This window comes from Choloepus didactylus, chromosome 1 (genome assembly GCF_015220235.1).
Source record: "Choloepus didactylus isolate mChoDid1 chromosome 1, mChoDid1.pri, whole genome shotgun sequence".
NCBI lineage: Eukaryota > Metazoa > Chordata > Mammalia > Pilosa > Megalonychidae > Choloepus > Choloepus didactylus.
Genome location: NC_051307.1, coordinates 161,867,597 through 161,885,701, shown reverse-complemented (window position 1 = coordinate 161,885,701; position 18,105 = coordinate 161,867,597). Strand labels below are relative to the sequence as shown.

The window sequence follows — 18,105 nt, the reverse complement described above, 5'->3', positions numbered from 1 at the left end:
GTGGGTTTATTTATTTATTTTTCCCTCTTTTTGTTTTTGGCTTTTCTAAACCTTGGTCAAAAAATTCTTTTTGCTAGATTTGAGGCTTCCATAGTCAAATTCCATGCTTCCAGAAGGCACTATAAAATCATTGAAAGCTCTTAAGATTTTCCAGACCTGTCTGTATAGGACAAAGGGCCAAGAAGTCACAGCTGCTGAAAGTTCAAGGAGGTGTGTGTATGTGTATGTGCATGGGAGGAGGGTGTATTGTGTGGGGGGAAGGGTGCAGGGGTGGATGTGAAATATAATGTACCTTTTCTCTTGGTATCTTTGTTATCTTATTAAGGAATAACAGCTATTACACAGCAGTGTGGTTTGTCTTCATGGTCTATTGTAGCATAGACAGAGATCTACTTCTAGGGTAATATGTTTCTTTCTTTTTTTTTTTTTTTTCCTACTGGTCAGTATGCTTGACTCTAAGTACCTACCTTCTCTTCACTTTCTAATTTTGCATCTTGTAATAGGTTGTGAGCTAGGTAATATGAATAACTGTGACATTTAACTTGTGCTAAAGAACAGATGAATCCTCAAGATCTTTATCAAAGCAAAGTAGGTCAGTCTTTTTCTCTTTCTTTTTTTTTTTTAAATGATCTTTTCCAGCTTATAAAAGCAATACCCACAGGAGAAAAATTGAAAAAGACAAAGTATGAAGAAGAAAATAAGATCATCTGTAATATTATAAACCAGAGATAACAAGTATTAATATTTTTGTAGATTTCCTTTAATCTGTATAAGAATTTTTCCTTAAGTTATAAAAATCTGTCACATAATTGGGATTTAAGTGTAGTTTTTATATCTTTATGTTTTACAAATGGTGAACATTTTGCATGTTAACTCTTCAGAAACATTTTAATTTTTGCATGGTGTATCACTATCATTCATTCAACAGTTTCCTTATTTGTAAACATTTAAGTTGCTTCCAATTTTTTTCCGGTTTTTATAAGACAGTAACATCCCTGTTGACAATTATTTTTTTAACGTCTCTGTTTATTTTCTTAACATGGAGCTCTAGAAGTGAAATTGCTAGGTCAAGATTAAAAATGCTTTCAAGGTTGCTTTCTAGAAAAGTTATTTTTTTTAAATGCAATTTTATCGAATGTATTCGCACACCATATGATCCATCCAAAGTATATAATCAGCGGCTACTGGATTACAGTTCAACAGATTCAGGTATTACCTTCTAGCTATTCTAATATACTAGAAACTGAAAAATATTTATATAATGTGTAAGAATAGCCTCCAGAATGACCTCTTGACTCCATTTGAAATCTCTTAGCCTCTGAAACTTTATTTTGTTTCATTTTTTGCCCCCTCTGGTCAAGAAGGCTTTCTCAGTCCCACAATGCCAGAGCCAGGCTCATCCCTGGGAGTCATGTCCCATGTTGCCAGGGAGACTTACACCCCTGGGAGTCATGTCCCACATACTGGAGAGGGTAGTGAGTTTATTTGCAGAGTTGGCTGAGAGAGAGAGGCCACATCTGACCAACAAAGGAGGTTCTCTGGTGGTGACTCTTAGGCATAAGTAGGCTTAGCTTCTCCTTTGTAGGAATGAATTTCATAAGGGCAAGCCCCAAGATTGAAGGCATGACATTAAATTGGTAGTCTGCTTGCAAGAATATCAGGAATTCCCCAGCTGGGGAAGTTTAATATTTCCACATTTCTCCCCACTCCCTCAAGGTTGCAAATACTGTTTATTTTCTGCCCAAAATACTCTGGGATGTAGTGGGGTATTACATTAACCTGTACAGAATAACAGGATCTCATTCCCTATTCTATGTTCCATGTAATTATGTTGTTTAAATAAACTGTCCATACAGATTAAAATAGATAGTGTGCTACAGAGAATATAAATTTTATACCAAGTGAACATCTCTTACAGTTAAAACTCAGTAATAGATGTGACTGTTGTAAGAGCTTACACTCCAGCCATGTAGAACATTGTGCTCCTGCATTGTCTATTGCCCAATCTCTGCCCATGTTCTATCCCCTGATAATGTATGCTCTTGAATTCAATTCTCAGAATTTGCCCATTATAGTTAGTTTATATTAGCGAGGGCTTACAATAGTTTGTCCTTTTGTTTCTGGCTTATTTCACTCAACATAACGTCCTCAAGATTCATTCACCTAGTTGCATGCCTCACAATCTAGAAAGGTTATTGTGCTTTATATTTCTCCAAACATACTATTGGCCCCTGACTCAGAATAACTTCCTAATATGAAGGTTATTTTATAAAATCTTTGCCAATTTGACAGCCATAAAGTACCCTTGGGTTTTTGATTTTCTTCTGATTACTGGTGGTATTAATTAAGGCTATTTACAAATACTTATTAGGCATTTATATTTTTGTGGAAATTGTTCTTGTTTTGGGGTTATTTTTTTATTGAGAGCTTAACAGTTTTTAAAAATTTGATTTGAAAGGGCTAAAAATTATAGCCCATTTGATACATTTTTATAAATGTTTTTCTCTATTTGCCTTTTAATTTTGTTAATGGGATTTTTTAAAATACAGAAAATTTATATTTTTACACAGTCAAATCTATCATTTGTAAATGACTTTTTCATTAGTTTTAAGGTCATAAAGTCCCACCCCCCGTCCCCCCATTAGGATATCCAGTAAGCATTCACTTAGATCTTTTTTAACAAATAGAGTTTTATCTTTTCCATTTTATTGACTATTGTATTAGTTAGGATTCTCTATGGAAACAATCAACAAGAGATATCTGTAAATATAAGATTTTATAAAAATGTCTCACACAACTGTGGGGATGCACAAGACCAGATTTGTAGGGTAGGCAGCAAACTGGCAACCCCAATGAAGGTGTTTGATGAACTCCTCAGGAAACGCTTTGTTGGCTAGCCAAAGAAGAAGTGAAGTTCCTCTATCTCTCTCCCTTAAAAGTCTTCAACTGATTGGATTAAATCCAGTTGATTGAATTCTCTCATTGTGGAAGACACACCCTTCGCTGATGTAATCAGTCACAGCTGCAGTCAATTGACTGATGATTTAATAAACCAGCCTCTGGTTTATTAACCAGCCACAAATGTCCTTGCAGTAACAGGCCAGTGCTTGCTTGACCAGATACCTGGACACCATCACCTGGCCAAGTTGACACATGAACCCAACCATCACAACTATATTTATCTGTTCCTCTAGTTTGAACTTAAGAATCATTTTTTAAGTTCCAAAGAAAATCCTGCCAGTGTTTTTGGTTGGAATTGCATTAGCTCCTTATTCTTATAAGTTTATTTCTAGTTGTGTTTTTTGAAATTACGGTTCTATATTGTGATTTCGATATTGAAATTACTACCTCTTGTCCCTTGTTCCACACACTGCCTCCCCAACAAAAAAACAAAACAAAACAAAACATCATTCTTGGTTATCAATGAATGAAGTTCCAACTGGTTATCAAAAGAGATGTACAGATATGCTAATGGAGTTGAGGATTGGTGTGAATATCTGGCTGATATGAAACCGTTGAAAAATGGATTAGGATGGCTTCTTTACTCTGGTGAAACTTATTTCTCTAAAGTAGGGTAAATGGTAAAGCATATACAAGCCTCCTATTGTCTTTAGGTCAGATATTATTATTTGGCACTTTGATTTATGGAAATTGATTCTTGAGGTCTGGTAGATTTTCTTGCAGTATTCTTAGTTTCCAAGGTTCTTATTACTTTATATCTCTTCCAATTTTTTTAGTATTTTTTTTTTTATGAAAAGGTTTGGGGAGTGTAAATCAGACAGTGAGAGAAAATTTGCATCTGTACCTAGAAGTTCTGCAGCAGTCGTTTATCCTCCATTTTTTGGCAGTGTTCTGGATTATTAAAGTAACTAGATATTTAACTTTCTGAGAAGTAGGGTATTATGTACAGGCATCTGAGAAGTTGTATTTGCAATTAAATACAAATACAAATGTTATTTCCTATTCTTATGATTCAGGAATGTTGTTTCAATGCTAATGAAAAAATACTGCTCCTTGTCTGCTTTCAGGTTGGAATGTTGCGTGAGCAGCTAGAAGAACATGAGAAGGTCAAGCAAGAAATGGCCGTGGAATATAAGCAGGAGCTGAAGAAACTACATGAAGAAGTAAGATTTTAATTCTATAATGTGTTGTATAATTCTGTCTTTTTAACCCTTGAGAATTTTGTTAATAAGCCAGTTTCATTATACGTTTGATACTACTTAGAGCATGGATTCTAAAATGTGTTTCTTGGTTGAGTACCTGAAAGACATAGAACTATTTTTGTATAATACTGTCAAATATTGATACCAAAAACTTGCATTTAATATTTTAATTTTTGAATTAAATCAGTTACTAGATTTTAAATAATAGAGGACCCAAAGGTTTAAACCCTTTCGGGATTAAAACCTCTAAAAAAAAGGAAATCTTACCATTAACTCCATTTTATCCTCAGGTTGGGGAAAAAGCTGCTTTTATTTTGGTTAATTCCAAATTAATTCTCTCCTGCTTACTGAATACCAGTGTTCTGCAGGAGAATGGCTTGAGAACCACAGGCCTATAGCAAGAGCTCTCTCTCTCTCTCTCTCTGTGTGTGTGTGTGTGTGTGTGTGTGTGTGTGTGTGTGTGTAAGGTTGGTTCTTAGGGGCAAGCCTATTATCATAAAAATAAAATCTTTGTTGAAAAATATTTCTCCTTTATATTTTTTGATTCAATATATTTCTTTTGCTAGTGCTTATTTTTCATATGTAATTTTTAGTTTTTTCATATTTTAGTTTGCATATCTAAATGTTCTTAATCTAATTTTCATAATACTATTTATCACCTGCTCTTGCTTTCATAATACCAGTTTGTCCCACCACCACTGTTTATAAATTCTTAAATTGTAAGTGTAGAAGTAACTGTCTCTACAGTTAGGCAGACTGAAGAGAAGCTATGAAAAGCTACAGAAAAAGCAAATAAGGGACTCAAGAGGAAGCACCAAAAATCACAGGGAGGACCGGTCTGAAATTGAGAGGTTGACTGGAAAAATAGAGGTATGTTCATAGTAATAATTTGTTCTTAGTGATGATCAGCCATCATGTAGAAAAATGCTGTTTCTAATAGTGCCATTTCCTGAAACCAATTTTCTATCATCTCCAAAACCACCACTGAGCCATTTCAAAGGTGGCTGGGTGATCCTCAGTGCATCCTATCATCATCTGCTTCCTTGTGGTTAACAGGGTTACTAGCTATCAGTAGTCCCCCCACAGGGCAGTACCACCCTTAGAGGGCATTTGAAAGTGTATGGAGACATTTTTCTGGTTGTCAGAATAACTGAGGTTGCAGCTGGCATTTAAGGGGCAAGGACCAGGGATACTAAACTTGCATGGGACTGTTCCAGGCAGGAAGGATTATCCCACCCAACGTGCCAGTATCTCCTCCATTGAGAAATACTGGTGCTAGTTAACAGCAGTCATCCATGGGAAGTGTTGTTTGTCATTGTATTTCAAGCATGTAATAGTGTAGGGGCTTAGTAAATGTTGAAAGTACATGGCTTTTTTGTACAAAAAACTGTTTATCCTCAGTTCCCATTTAGATATATTAAGCTATTCGCCTCCTTTTTTGAGGACATAGTAGCTACATGATTTTTGTGTATATTCATTCCCTGGAGGGCTTATGGGGAGTGATGAGTCATTATTGTAAAGAGTAGATGAAGGGCCAGCTTAGCTTAAGGTTGTCACTGTTTTCGCTTCGAATCCGAAACTACCCCCCTCTGTCTACATTGCAGGTTCTTCAGTGTGTATGAGAATCACCCAGAGTGGTTTTTTTTAGGCTTTCAGAAATTTTGATCCAATAGTGTGGTATGAGACCCAGGAATCTGCATTATATACAGCTCTCCTAGGTGATTCTAATTTTAATCATTGTTTAACATCTTTGTAAGATTACTTACAACTTTTCTACTCAGCATGACCCACAAATGTCAATATATTATTATACCTTAGAATTTTAATTTGTGTTTAATTTTCTTTTACATATCTATATTTATGCATTTGAACAGCTTAGAATCAGACTACTATACAGATCCTATCTCCCCTCCAGCCCTCTTCAGTGATAACTGGTTTTTCTTCCCCCAAACCCCTTATTGCCAATATCTGACCAGTCTCTTTTCTTTCTACCTGAAAAAAACCATGTTTGAATTTTATGTCATCAGCCTTTACCACCAACTACCCCTACTTGATGTAGTTATCTTCTGATCTCTGGGTTAGTCCCTGGCTCACAGATTTTAACTCCCAGCTCATTATCACTGTCTCCAACATTTCTCTTATAATTCTTGAGGATTTCATTATCCACATGGATGATCCTTTGAGTTCCTTGGCCTTCTTTCCTCCACAGATAATTTGATATCCTCTCTGTCTCAGCTACTTATTCCCATTGCTGTTCCTTATGTCTTGTCATCACCAAAACTGCAACACCCCAGAACTTTATTTTCAAGTATCTCACTTTCTCACTGCCATCCCTTTCTTTTCAGCTCACTCTCTCTAGTACCTCATCTCTCAATAATCATTTGACACTACCAGGAGATTAAAGCCATTTATTCTGCCACTTTTCACCACTATGCATTGACTTCATGTCTTTCTATCAGTTCTTAGCCAGCTTAAATTCCAGGGTTAGTCATCATAATAATTTCTTTACATTCCCCTTCAACTCCTGTTCCTTTATTTTGCTTCACCTTACTTGAGTGGCAAAACCACAACCCTGCTTAAATCCAGCTTTCTGCCAACTGTTTGCCTGCCCTGTGTGGCTGCACATGGCTGGGGAAAAACATAACCATGCTGGCTGCTCTCACTTTAAATCCATGGTCACTAACCTCAAATGGTTCCTAATGCTGTCTGGAATCATACTATATTTTTCCTTACCCTCCCATTCTCTGATGACTCTTTCCCTACTTTCTCTTTTCTCTTCAAACTTTCAACACTTTTCCCACATCTTTACCCTTGGGTAATGATCTTGCTTTCTATTTCACTGAGAGAGTAGAGGCAATGATAAGAGAATTTTCACAAACTCCCAACACTATATCTACCTACCTGTCTGCATTTGGGCCCATATACTCTGCCTTCCCTCCTAGAGGAACTGTCCATGCTCCTCCTCCTTCCCCAATCAAGACATGGCTCCAGCATTTCTCCATCTTTTTCTCTGCATCTTCAGTTTTTCCTCTTTGCTGGTTATTTTTCTCTGGCATCCAAATTTCATCCTTCTACACATCTTCTCTTGACCCCACTTCCTCTCCTAGCTACTGCCCAGTTTTTCTCCTTCATTTTATAACTAAACATCTTCAGTCATTTATACCTGTCTCCAATTCCTTTTCTCTCATTCTTTCTTGTGCCCACTCCAATGAGGCTTTTGCTTTCTCATTCTACATAAGCTGTTTTCATGGAGGTCACCAAGTACCTCCACATTCCTAAAGCTAATGGCTGATCTCTCCCTCCTCCTTAAAATACTTTCTTGACTTGGATTTGAGAAAAAAAAATAGCCTTGGCTTTCCTCCTTCCTTACTAGCCACTCTTTTTCAGTCTCCTAGTGTCCTGTCATTGGACCTCTTCTTTTTTTTTTAATTTAATTTCACTCATTTGGTAATCTCATTCAGTCTCATAGCTTTAAACATTGTATATCTGTTGACAGTTCCCAAATTTATATTTCTAGTCTTGACCTCTTCTCTTTGCCACAGAGTAATTTCCAACTGCTTGTTTCACATCTCCACTTGGATATCTAAAGCTGTCTTAAACTTAACAATTTCAAAACCAAGGTCCTGACTCTGCCCCATCTCGTCAGCACCAAATCTCTCATTTTCAATTAATGGCAATTCCATTCTTCAGTTTCCTCAGGTCTGAAATGTTGGAGTCATCCTTGGCTTCTCTTTTCTCATCACAACAGCTGGAATGATTATGTTATAATGTAACATTATGTTATGTCACCTCCTTTACAAAAACCTTCCAGTAACTTCCAATAAAAGCCAAAGTTATAAGGACCTATATAGCCTGACTTTCTGTTAACTCTCTGGCTGTGTCTCCTCCTGGTTTCCCTTATACTCACTCTATTCCAGCCACACCAGCCTCCTTGCTTTTCTTTAGCACAGCAGGATGCTTACTTCAAGGCCTTTGTACTTGCTGTTCTCTTTTCCAGAATATGTTGAATTTGTCCCCCTTCTCCATAGGTTTTTATTCATACTTTATTTACTCAGTCTGGCCAACCCTTTTAAAAATTGCAACCCCAACTCTCTGACCGCTCAGTGCTCTATTCTCTCCAAAGCAAGTATTACCATCTGATGTACTATATATACAATTAATGTATTTTTCTCTTACCTACAATTGAGTGAGGCTGGGATTTTTGTGTTCTGTTAAATGTTACATCCCCAGCACCTAGAACAGTACCTGACATAAAAGTGGAATGGTTGAATGAATGAATGTCAGAAACCTGGTTGATAATGTAATTACCCTAAGGAGCATGAGACTTCTGGAGTTGGGAGTCTTAGAGGATAGAGATTGAAAGACCAGGTTTGCCTCACTTTCGTAAACGTTGGGCTCTTTTCTTGATCATGAAATTTGAAGTTGCTGTTGATCCACCATTTACTATTAACTGTCTTTGAGTTACAATTATTTGTTAAAATTTAGTATAAATTTCCTTTGGTATTCCAGTCTGTGCACTACTTCTTTTGAGACAGTGAAAGTTTGGATTTTGAGAGACATTGTGTTATCTGCATCTGTTTCCTGAGTTTTGGATACTGAGAAGTAAGAATTAGGCTCCCGAGAGATTTATCTGAAAATTTATTTGAATCTGTTCAGTTCCTGAGTTTAGATATCAAGAATTCAGATGGCAACAATATCTATAATCATATTTTGAAATTTTAGTTTTCTTAGCATCAATTTTCTGAAAATCACTAGAAAATTGTAACAACCTTTAGAGGGCAGCAAATCTACAAAAAGACATCACAAACCCAGTATTTAGCATCTGTGTTTCATACTCTTCTCCATTGGGGTGTTAAATTTAGACAGACAGATAACAAGAAGCACAGTATGTAAGGAATTCAGTTTTACTCTGCAGTTAGATCAGATAAGTGAATAATGGGATTCCTGTTGTGGAGAAAGGTGTATGTGTACCCAGGGACATGGAGAAAAAGTTAAAGTGAATCTGGGAAGTAGTGACAGCAAGGGGGAGCACTTATAAGTACCTTAATTGCCTTTTCAGGAATTTCGTCAGAAATCCCTGGACTGGGAGAAGCAACGCTTGATTTATCAGCAACAGGTATCTTCTCTAGAGGCACAAAGGAAGGCTCTGGCTGAACAATCAGAGATATTTCAGGTAGGTGTAAGAGATTTAAAAGTAATAAAGGAATATGGATTTTATTTAAACTTGAACTACCTTAATGTAACTTCCTGGTACAATTCAGTCTCTTTCAGTTTCTCTCTGGTAACCCCATTCTCTTTCTTGTATAGTAAGTCTGTCCTCTACTTAAAGGATTAGCCACTTCAGCACCTAGGCAAGCTCAAATATCTCTCCCCCTTCTTGTCTCCCCCCACCCCAAACCCTCCATGAGCGTTTGCTTCCTCTCATATCTACTCTCGTGTCATCATACCCACTTTGCTTGCTTTCTTGTTTCCTCACTGGCTCTCTTACTTGCTCACTCTTGCTCTCTCTCGTTCTTTTGTTCTTTGTGCTTGCATTCTCATGCTCACTGTACCATCACCACATTCATGTTCACTCTTCTACTCTTGAACTCTAGCTTTGTCTTGCTCTTGCATTCTTCTCTCTCTCTTTCTCCCCTGCTCTCTTTCCCCACCTCACCCCCTACTCATGTTTTATTTCTCCTTTTCCATTTCTTTCTGTCTCTGTCAGTTGGTCTCTGTATTGCTTGTTCTGGCTGTTTCTGGCTCTTGCTTTGGTTCTACTTCTGTCTTGCTCTTACTCTGTTCTAATAACTGGAGTACCTTGGCCAGGATACTTCAGCTGCTCTACCTGTTTAGAAACAATGCTAAGAGATTCACACTGCAGTGGTGTGAACGAATTAAAAGCACTATCTTTGTGGCAACAGAGATACTTTTTAGAGTGTGAAGCACTGGTAGAAGCCTTTCTTTTATGAAGAACTACTGGCTCAGGACAGAAACAAAAAATAACACCTAATTTAGGAATATTTCTTCTTAAAACAGATTCAGCTCATTTGCTTGTTTGCTTTTTCAGTTAAGAATAAAGAACCTAAAGAGAAATGAGCATAAATGGAAATGAATATTTATGGCCATCTATTATGTGCTAGATACTATCTTGATGCCTCTTCTAGACATATTTTGTGTATGTTACCTACTTATCATGATAATCTGTAAAAGTTGGTAGTTATCCCAGTTTTACAGAATGAGGAAACAGACTGGCTAAGTTACAGACTTAGAGGGAAGTTGTTTTTGTTTTATTTTTAACAATCTGCATTTATTTGCTGCTTTGAGTCTTAATGTATTGGCTTTTTTAATCCCCCCCGATATATTTACCGAGGATGGCTCTCCTGTGAGTGACTCCACCCATAATGGCAGAGACGGCCGACAGCAACCTCGGAAAAAAATTATTTTCTATGCTGCTGCAAGCTATGCAGCCAGATCAGACCATAATAGTCCCAGAATGTTTTTTTATCTGAATGCTAAAGCATTAAACAAACATAAACAGCTTAAGATATTGCTTTGTTTTAGTTGTAGCCATCTAGATTGGCAAAAAAAGCAAATTGAGTCTTAATTTTTATGGTTCTCAATTATTTAGTGCATGTGCTTAGTATTGATTGCTGATCCTTCTTTCAAATTATTCTTGTGATTTTTCTACTGTGCTTAATTAAAACTTCATTGTTGGTAAAAATGGGATTTTTATTTACCATAATTTGGCTCTTTATTTTCCCTACCAAGAATAGATTTTATTTGAATTACTCTTCTCATAGTTTTCTTTAAACTAAAACTGCTGTCATTGTTTAACTCAAAAAATAAGTTACTTATAAATGTATTTCTGTTTCTCCTCCAGAAAACGAGACAAAATTAAATCTTTCTGGGGTTCAATGTGGTACCAGTGCTATAGTCATCAATTAAAAAAAAAAAGCTTTTAAATAAACTTATGTATACCCATCCCAGAATTAAGAGTTATCATTTTGCCAATCTTGTTTCATACTTCTCTCCTTTTTACTTTTGGCTGGAATATTCCAAAGCAAATCTCAGATGTCATATTATTTTCAAATAGGTAAGGACATTAAAAAAAAAAATCCTGTATCAGTATCACATTAACAGAATAAATAATAAATTCTTAATATAATTAATATTAGGTCTGTTCACATTTCCCCAGTTGTCTAAGAAATGTATTTTTGCAGTTGCATGTTCAAGTTACAATCCAGTAAAGGTTTGCACATTGCATTTGGTTGATATGCAGGTCATCATTGAACAATAATGGTAGAAAATCTGGAGATTGGGTAAATGGGTATCAACGTCTTCCCCTTCCCCCATTAAAAAAAATACTTGATATAGACTTTTTTCTTATGTATATCTATATATATATATTTTGAAAGGGGCTCCTTGGTTCACAGATAATATGCTTCAACGCAGACCCAGTCAAATTATATATATGTATAATAAATATATATAAAAAGTTATTGTATATGGGCTAGGGGAAATTTCAACTCTGTACCATTGTTTACTTTTTATTTTTATTTTTTTTAATTTTTAAATTATTTTTTAATGCAATTTTATATTGATATATAGTCACACAGCATAGAAACCATCCTGAAGTATACAATCACTGGTTTGCAGTATTATCACATGGTTGTGCGTACAGCCCCATGATAAAATTTACATTTTCATTACTCCAGAAAATTTCTTATGTATTTTTAACATCTAAAAGTAGAATTCAAAATTAACTGTTCACTTTTTGAGTCCTACACTTGTTTGAGTTCTTTTCATTTAGTTAGTAATTAAAATTATACAAGTAATACATATTCACTTTAGGAAAATGCAAAAGTGCAGATAAAATGAAAAGTAAATAAAATCACCCATAATTCCACACCATTTAGAGATTTACCATGATTGATATTTTGTTGTTCATGTCTTCAAAAAGTTTTTCTATAATTATGTACCATATACATTACACTCACGTACATTGGGTAGGAGAAAAAATGTGTGTGTGTGTGTGTGTGTGTGTGTGTGTGTGTGTGTGTGTGTGTGTGGGGGAAGGGAGCTGGAAACTTTAAAAATTATTAATAATGGAAAAATGTTGATAATTGTTGAAGCTGGGTGATGAATGTATAGGTTTTCATCATTTTACTATATTTGTATATGTTTGAAAATTTCTATAATAAAACAATTTTAAATGTATAGAGTGCATACTATGTGGCAGGTACAATGCTAAGCACTTTATAATACAGTATTTAATTTAATTTTCCCAACTTTAAAAAAATTCCTTTTTTAAGATATTACATGTCAACAAATGTATAGTAAGTCATAATGATTTCATAGAAATCCACTGTATCATTGAATGTACCATAATTTATTTAAATAATCCCCTATTATTAAATATTTGTTTTTTTTTACTTTTTCAGTTTTGTAAATGGTACTTTGATGAACATCTTTATATAAACATTCTTGCATATTTGACCATTTAGTTTCTTAGGAAATGGCCCTAGAAGTGAAATTGCTGTATCAGAGTAGTCGTACATTCTTAAAGACTTGAACACATATTGCTAAATTGTTCTTCAAAGATGATGTAGTTTTTTTTAGGGTTTCTATCTTGGGTATCATATATAAGGTCTTATCTAAGCCAAGATTTCTTCTAATGGTTTATAATTTTTTTTAATACATTGAATCTGAAAATTATTTTTATGTAAGATACTTGAAAGGAGTCTAAATTTACTTTTTTCTGAATGATTATCCAATCCACATAATTTATTATCTCTTATAACAATGTGTTAATAGTTTTTGAAATGTCACCTTAATTGTAGTATTCTGTAGGCCTCTACATTAGTTGGAGGAATTGAGGGCCTGGGGAAATGGCTTATCTCAGTTTTTTCTCATGCAGCTTTATGGGCTACATGCAAACCATTTAGTGCCACACTTAAAAAAAAAAAAAAGGAAAAGAGGCCTGTAGTGACACCAGCCATTTGCTCTCAATCTCCCATCCTTGATCTAGATCCAAATTCACTCTCATGATCAAGGCATTCTTCCTTTACTTGGTGACAGCTGTGTTGGTATTTTTCCTTTTTTTAAAAAAAAAATTCAATTTTATTGAGGTGTATTCACATACCGTACAATCATTCATGGTGTACAATCAGTTGTTCACAGTACTATTATATAGTTGTGCATTCATCACCACAATCAATTTTTGAACATTTTCATTACCACACAAGAAAAAGAATAAGAATAAAAGTTAAAGTAAAAAAGAACACTGTAAACATCCCATACCCCCCATGTCTATTATTCATTTACATTTTGTCCTCATTTTTCTCTTCTTCTGCCTATACACTGTATAAAGGGAGTGGGAGCCACAGTTTTCACAATCACACAGCCACACAGTATAAGCTATATAGTTATACAGTCGTCTTCGAGAATGTTCTGGTTTGCCAATGCTGCCAGAATGCAAAACACCAGAGTTGGATTGGCTTTTATAAAACGGGGTTTATTTGGTTATACAGTTACAGTCTTAAGGCCATAAAGTGTCCAGGGTAACACATCAGCAATCGGGTACCTTTACTGGAGGATGGCCAATGGTGTTGTGAAAACCTCTGTTAGCTGGGAAGGCACGTGGCTGGCATCTGCTCCAAAGTTCTGGTTTCAAAATGGCTTTCTCCCAGGATGTTCCTCTCTAGGCTGCAGTTCCTCAAAAATGTCACTCTTAGTTGCACTTGGGATATTTGTCCTCTCTCACCTTCTCCGGAGCAAGAGTCTGCTTTCAACAGCCATTTTCAAACTGTCTCTCATCTGCAGCTCCTGTGCTTTCTTCAAGGTGTCCCTCTTGGCTGTAGCTCCTCTTCAAAACATCACTCACAGCTGCACTGAGTTCCCTCTGCCTGTCAGCTCATTTATATAGCTCCACTGATCAAGGCCCACCCTAAATGGGTGGGGCCACGCCTCCATGGAAATTATCTCATCAGAGTTATCACCTACAGTTGGGTGGGGTGCATCTCCAAAGAGACACTCAAAGAAATCTAATCAAAACTGATAACATCTGTCCACACAAGATTACATCAAAGATAATGGCATTTGGGGGACACAATACATTTCAAACTGGCACAGAGAATAAAGGTTACTGGGTTGTAGTTCAACAATTTCAGGTGTTTCCTTCTAGCTATTCTAATACACTAAAAACTAAAAAAGGATATCTATATAATGCATAAGAAAACCCTAGAGAATGACCCTTTGACTCTATTTGTGATCTCTCAGCCACTGAAACTTTACTTTGTTTTCTTTCTCTTCCCCCTTTTGGTCTAAGAAAGCTTTCTCAATCCCATGATGCCAGGGCCAACCTCATCCCTGCAAGACATGTCCCATGTTGCCAGGGAGATTTACACCCCTGGGAGTCGTGTCCTACGTAGAGGGGAGGGCAGTGAGTTTACCTGCTGAGTTGGCTTAGAGAGAGAGGGCTGTATCTGAGCAACAAATGAGGTTCTTTGGGGGTGACTTGTAGGCACAATTTTAAGTAGGCTTAGCTTCTCCTTTGCAGTAACAAACTTCATAAGGGCAAGCCCCAAGATCGAGGCCTCGACCTTCTAAATTGGTAGCTCCCAATGCTTGTGAGAATATCATTAATTCCTCAGGTAGGGAAATTTAATATTTCCTCATTTTCCTCCATCCGTCCTCATGGGGGCTTTGCAAATACATCTTTATTTTCTGCCCAAATTACTCTGGGATGTATTGGGGCTTCACACTAATCTGTACAAACCATGTGTTGGTATTTTTCTTGGGCCAGACTGTTGTTAGTTCCCTGTCAGAGGTACTTATTGTGGAAAAAGCCAAGGGCCTCTCTTGTCATCAGGGCATGGACAAAACGCCCTTTAGTTAGGCTTCCCTGCTACCAGGGGTCAGTCTTCTCTCAGTGTGGATCTCCCTACTCCTGTTGCGCAGTGCAGGGCCTATTCCACACTGGAGTCTCCTATAAGGATTCACAAGTGGTGGCCTGTGTCTCACTGGCTTAGTGGCTCCTAAGTCCCACAACTTTGAAATATAGGCCTAATTCTGTTGATTCTATGCTTCATTTTGCTTAGTATGAGACACAGTTTAGTAAGAGACATAACATGAACTAATACCTTCCTCGCTGTTGGCACCAGCTAAGTCCAGGATTGTTACTTTGCTCTTATAGACAAACCTGCTGCTTGTACTTCTTTACTCGTGTAGCAAGGTGAGATAATCATAAGAAATCCCCTTTCCATGTATACTGAGGGAGTGGGAGGAGACTTGCATACATGGAAAGGCAAACCATGTTTTATGTTGAGGAAGTATCAATAACGTAATGATGTCAGTTCTCCAAAATAATCTATTCATTGGAACATAATCTCAATCAGAATGTCTATGAGGCCTTACCTAAACTGAGATTAAGGTCACTGTTAATTATTATTACAGTGGCTACTGTAATAAATTACCACAAACTGGGTGGCTTAAAACAACAGAAATTTATTCTCTTAAAATTCTGGAGGCCAGAAGTCCAAAGTAAAGGTGTTGGCAAGACCGTGCTCTCTCTGGAGGCTCTAGGGGAGTATCCATTCCTTGCCTTTTTCATCTTCTCATGGTCACTGGCATTCCTCTAAACTTCACTTTAAGCTTCAAGGCCAGCATCTTCAAATATCTCTTTGCCTGCATTTCACTTTGCCTTCTTCTCTTAGGGTGTCTAATCTCCCTCTGCCTCTCCCTTATAAGGACACGTGTGATAGCATTTAGGGTCCACTCAGATTATCCAGGATAATCGTCTTATTACAGAATTCTTAATTTAATCATATCTGCAAAAACATTACCATATAAGGTATGATTACAGTTCCAGGAATTAGTACTGATATCTTTGGAACCACCATTCAGCCAACTATAAGACTAATGCAATATTTCTTCTAATGCTTATCATTTCTTTTTATATATTTAATCCAAAGTTATTTGGTGCAGGATTTGATAGGGATTTAATGTATTTTGCCTGAGATGACTATCCACATAATTTATTGACTATTATATTTTGAGAACTTGACAAAGATGCTAAAATTCATATAGAAGAAAAAAAATGAGTGATACTAACCAACATTTTTTTCATTTTTAATTCAATTTTATTGAGATATATTCACATACCACGCAGTCATACAAAACAAATCGTACTTTCGATTGTTTACAGTACCATTACATAGTTGTACATTCATCACCTAAATCAATCCCTGACACCTTCATTAGCACACACACAAAAATAACAAGAATAATATTACAGTGAAAAAGAACAATTGAAGTAAAAAAGAACACTGGGTACCTTTGTCCTGTTTGTTTCCTTCCCCTATTTTTCTACTCATCCATCCATAAACTAGACAAAGTGGAGTGTGGTCCTTATGGCTTTCCAATCCCATTGTCACCCCTCATAAGCTACATTTTTATACAACGGTCTTCGAGATTCATGGGTTCTGGGTTGTAGTTTGATAGTTTCAGGTATCCACCACCAGCTACCCATTCTTTGGAACCTAAAAAGGTTGTCTAAAGTGTGCGTAAGAGTGCCCACCAGAGTGACCTGTCGGCTCCTTTTGGAATCTCTCTGCCACTGAAGCTTATTTCATTTCCTTTCACATCCCCCTTTTGGTCAAGAAGATGTTCTCCGTCCCACGATGCCGGGTCTACATTCCTCCCCGGGAGTCATATTCCACGTTGCCAGGGAGATTCACTCCCCTTAAAGTTAATTTTAAATCTGCTTAACTATATTTTTAAAAGCACATTTTGCAGGTACCATTTATGAAGAAGGGGTGATATTCACTCAAATTCACAGAGTTAATTTAAGTGACTCAGACCTACTGTATAAAAGCTTACGGTGCCATTGACACAACAATGATAACAGGTTCTTACTGGTAGCTTTACCCTTAATGGACTCTTCAGGCTACTACCTAGTGGAAATGCTGCAAGTCTAAGGCCTGTACTGACAGAATTGGAGTTGACACTGAAGGGCAGCTTGTTAAGGGATTGATGACTGCAATGGCCAAGGCTACATTCTGGGATCCTTTAGAAAATAAAAAGCCCTTGAGGCTTCCAGTCACATTGTTCTCAGTAATCTCACTATCTGGAAAGTCATTTCCTTGAAACCCCAGGAAGCATCTTAAAGCCAGAGAAAGACTTAAATTTAACCCTTATCTCCAGCCTCCCTTTCCTCTTTATGTTTACTGCCTAGCCCTTGCTTTTGTTTCCATCTCTCTTATGTAAATTGTCTTCTTATTTGTTTCTTTACTTTTAGGGACATCTGCTATGTTTCACCTTGTTGAAATTATCCCACCCACTCCAATAGAATAGATAGAATGTGTTATATGTTAGATTAGTGAGAGAAAGTTCTGTTTTCTGGTTCAAAGAATTAGTGGCAGTGTTCAGTGCCAAAAATCTTAAAAAATATATATTCGTTTAAAAATACTTCTAAAGCCACGTATTTAAGAGAAATAATTATTTTACAAGTGTTTTTTATGATTATTTCTGACTTCCCTCATATTGGAGGAGGTATTCTTGATCTATTCTAGTGCAGTGCTGTCCAATGGAAATAAAATGTGAGCCACATATGTCATTTTATTTATTCTAGAGTCACCTTAAGAAAAGGAACAGATGAGATTAATTTTAATAATATATTTTATTTAACCCAATATATAAAAAAAATTATTTTATCATTTACATTCTATTTTTCTTTTTTTGTACTGAGTCTTTAAAATTCAGTATGTATTTTCCACTTACAGCATATCCTAATTCAAACCAGCTACAATTCAGGTGCTCAGTAGCCACCACATGTGGCTGGTTGTTACCATTTTGGACAGGGCAGGTCTAGTGTATTAATTGTAGTTAATGAAATTTACAATTTATGCTTGAGTTGGTTCTGTACTTTTCACTGTGTTTAAATACATTGAGTAATTTTGGG

The 18,105-nt window shown here is 36.4% G+C and overlaps 1 protein-coding gene across 9 annotated transcripts in view; it reads left to right on the top strand.

Annotated features, from left to right (window-relative positions):
• Positions 1 to 18,105, top strand: part of CEP63 (centrosomal protein 63) — a 121,863-nt gene that overhangs the window by 70,487 nt on the left and 33,271 nt on the right. For all 9 annotated transcript variants that reach the window (XM_037844599.1, XM_037844609.1, XM_037844617.1 and 6 more), the window contains 3 exons: positions 4,029 to 4,124; positions 4,911 to 5,033; positions 9,223 to 9,336. In XM_037844599.1, coding sequence (XP_037700527.1) covers positions 4,029 to 4,124; positions 4,911 to 5,033; positions 9,223 to 9,336 — 333 coding nt within the window. The remainder of the gene's footprint in view (positions 1 to 4,028; positions 4,125 to 4,910; positions 5,034 to 9,222; positions 9,337 to 18,105) is intronic.